The sequence below is a fragment of the Phaethon lepturus genome, unplaced genomic scaffold, assembly GCF_000687285.1.
Source record: "Phaethon lepturus isolate BGI_N335 unplaced genomic scaffold, ASM68728v1 scaffold10908, whole genome shotgun sequence".
In the NCBI taxonomy this organism is placed as follows: Eukaryota; Metazoa; Chordata; class Aves; order Phaethontiformes; family Phaethontidae; genus Phaethon; species Phaethon lepturus.
In genome coordinates, this window is record NW_010555542.1 from 62,634 (window position 1) to 64,266 (window position 1,633).

A 1,633-nucleotide genomic window follows, 5' to 3' on the forward strand; every position below is an offset into this window, starting at 1 on the left:
CCTGCAGGGTTTTTGGGTCTCCAGTAGCTGCTGGAGCTTGGTGAGAGCTCCCCTCTGGGGGCGAGAAGCTGCCGTGGCCGAGGTCCCGCTCCCCTGTTCTGGGGAGTCACCGGGGTGCCGTAGGAGCTAACTCGGGTTTTTCCCCGCTTTGCGAAAGTGGTTCAGCCTTGTGTGTCACTTCGCTGGCATAAAACTCTTAATACTTGGATACTTTAAAACGGTATTTAACGTTAAAACTAGATAGATAGGGTTTTCTTTTTTCCGGTGAGATGTGTTTGCCCTCTTTTTAAAGGTAGAAGTAGTTCTTGAATTTAAATGAGGCCGGCATTGTTAGAAGTAGCATAAATTACAATCTCCGTAGTCAGTGTAATATTTGTCCTCGCCTCATTTAAAGTGCTATGAACTGTATATATTTTTTTTAGAAACTTTGATAGTAACATATATTTTATTTCTCATATGTTTGTTGCTAAGCTCAGTGGGATTTAACCTACTTGCCTTGCTGTGAATACACAGATGATGGTTTTATACTAGGACACGTATGAAAGAATATTCTTTACGGTTTGGATTGGTTTGAAAGAACTGCATATAAATTGCTGCTGTGAAATGGCTCTTCTGTATTTTATTTAGGAAAAATGTAATCCTAAAATTTTTTTTTTTTCTTTACAGGACCCTCCGATATGTTCCCGAAAGCTCCCAAGACAAAATTCTCTCTGATGAAGATGTCTTTGAAACACTAATGAAAATATTTAAAGCTCTGTTTATAAATGATTTCAGTAGACAAGCACATATTTTGGCCTTACTTCCAGAAATCAAATGTAAATACCTGGAATTACTGACTGTTGAGCAGAAGCGATCAAAAGTAAATTCATGTAACCATCAGAGTCAACATGTGTTTAGTCCAGAGGAAGTTCTGTTTAATACACTAGGGTTCAGTATTACTCGAGACCGAAGTTCACTGGTGTCTGCTGGAACTGGAGTCTTTGTTACCAAAGGTTTTGTACCGAAGGGGACGGTTGTATCTATGTATCCTGGTAATGGAATGTTCTTTTTCCCAGTTAAGTTACATGTGATTTCTAACCATCTAATTATAGAATGCCACAGTTCACTAATTTTTATTTTAAGGGTTGTGTTTCTGTCATTCCTTAACAAAATGGCAAGTTACGTTGAATGGGAGTATTTCTTTATAAACTGACCAGAGCTCTTTTGGAAATAAGCAAAACAATACTGGGAAGGGTAATTGTGTTGATTAAAAAAAATTTTTTTCAGTACTTAGTCTGACTGCTGGAAAAGTTGTTTCAGATTCTTTAAACACAAATGCATGGGAGCAATTTCAATTAGGTGAACAATACAGTTTAATTCTTTGGGGTTTCTGTTTTGGTTAAGGATCTGAAACATGAAGTTTTTGAGATGTCCACACAGATCAGCAAATGAGACTATGAACTTTTTCAAAGCACAAAAATACAAATTGGAGAATGAAAATAAAACCTTTTTTTAGTGCAAGTCCCTTCCATAAAGCACATTTGGAACATGAGCACTTCTGTGTTCCTCCTCCTCCTTTTTTGGAACCGTATTTGCTTATGTTTCCTAAAAAGATCTGTAATTCTGTCAGTATGGCCAAGCTAGGACCCTCCTG

At 37.7% G+C, this 1,633-nt stretch overlaps 1 protein-coding gene across 1 annotated transcript in view; it reads left to right on the forward strand.

Annotated features, from left to right (window-relative positions):
• LOC104624750 (SET domain-containing protein 9-like) overlaps window positions 1–1,633 on the forward strand; it is a 3,118-nt gene that overhangs the window by 261 nt on the left and 1,224 nt on the right. Inside the window, 1 exon segment of the mRNA XM_010292194.1 lies at window positions 667–1,031. Coding sequence (XP_010290496.1) covers window positions 667–1,031 — 365 coding nt within the window.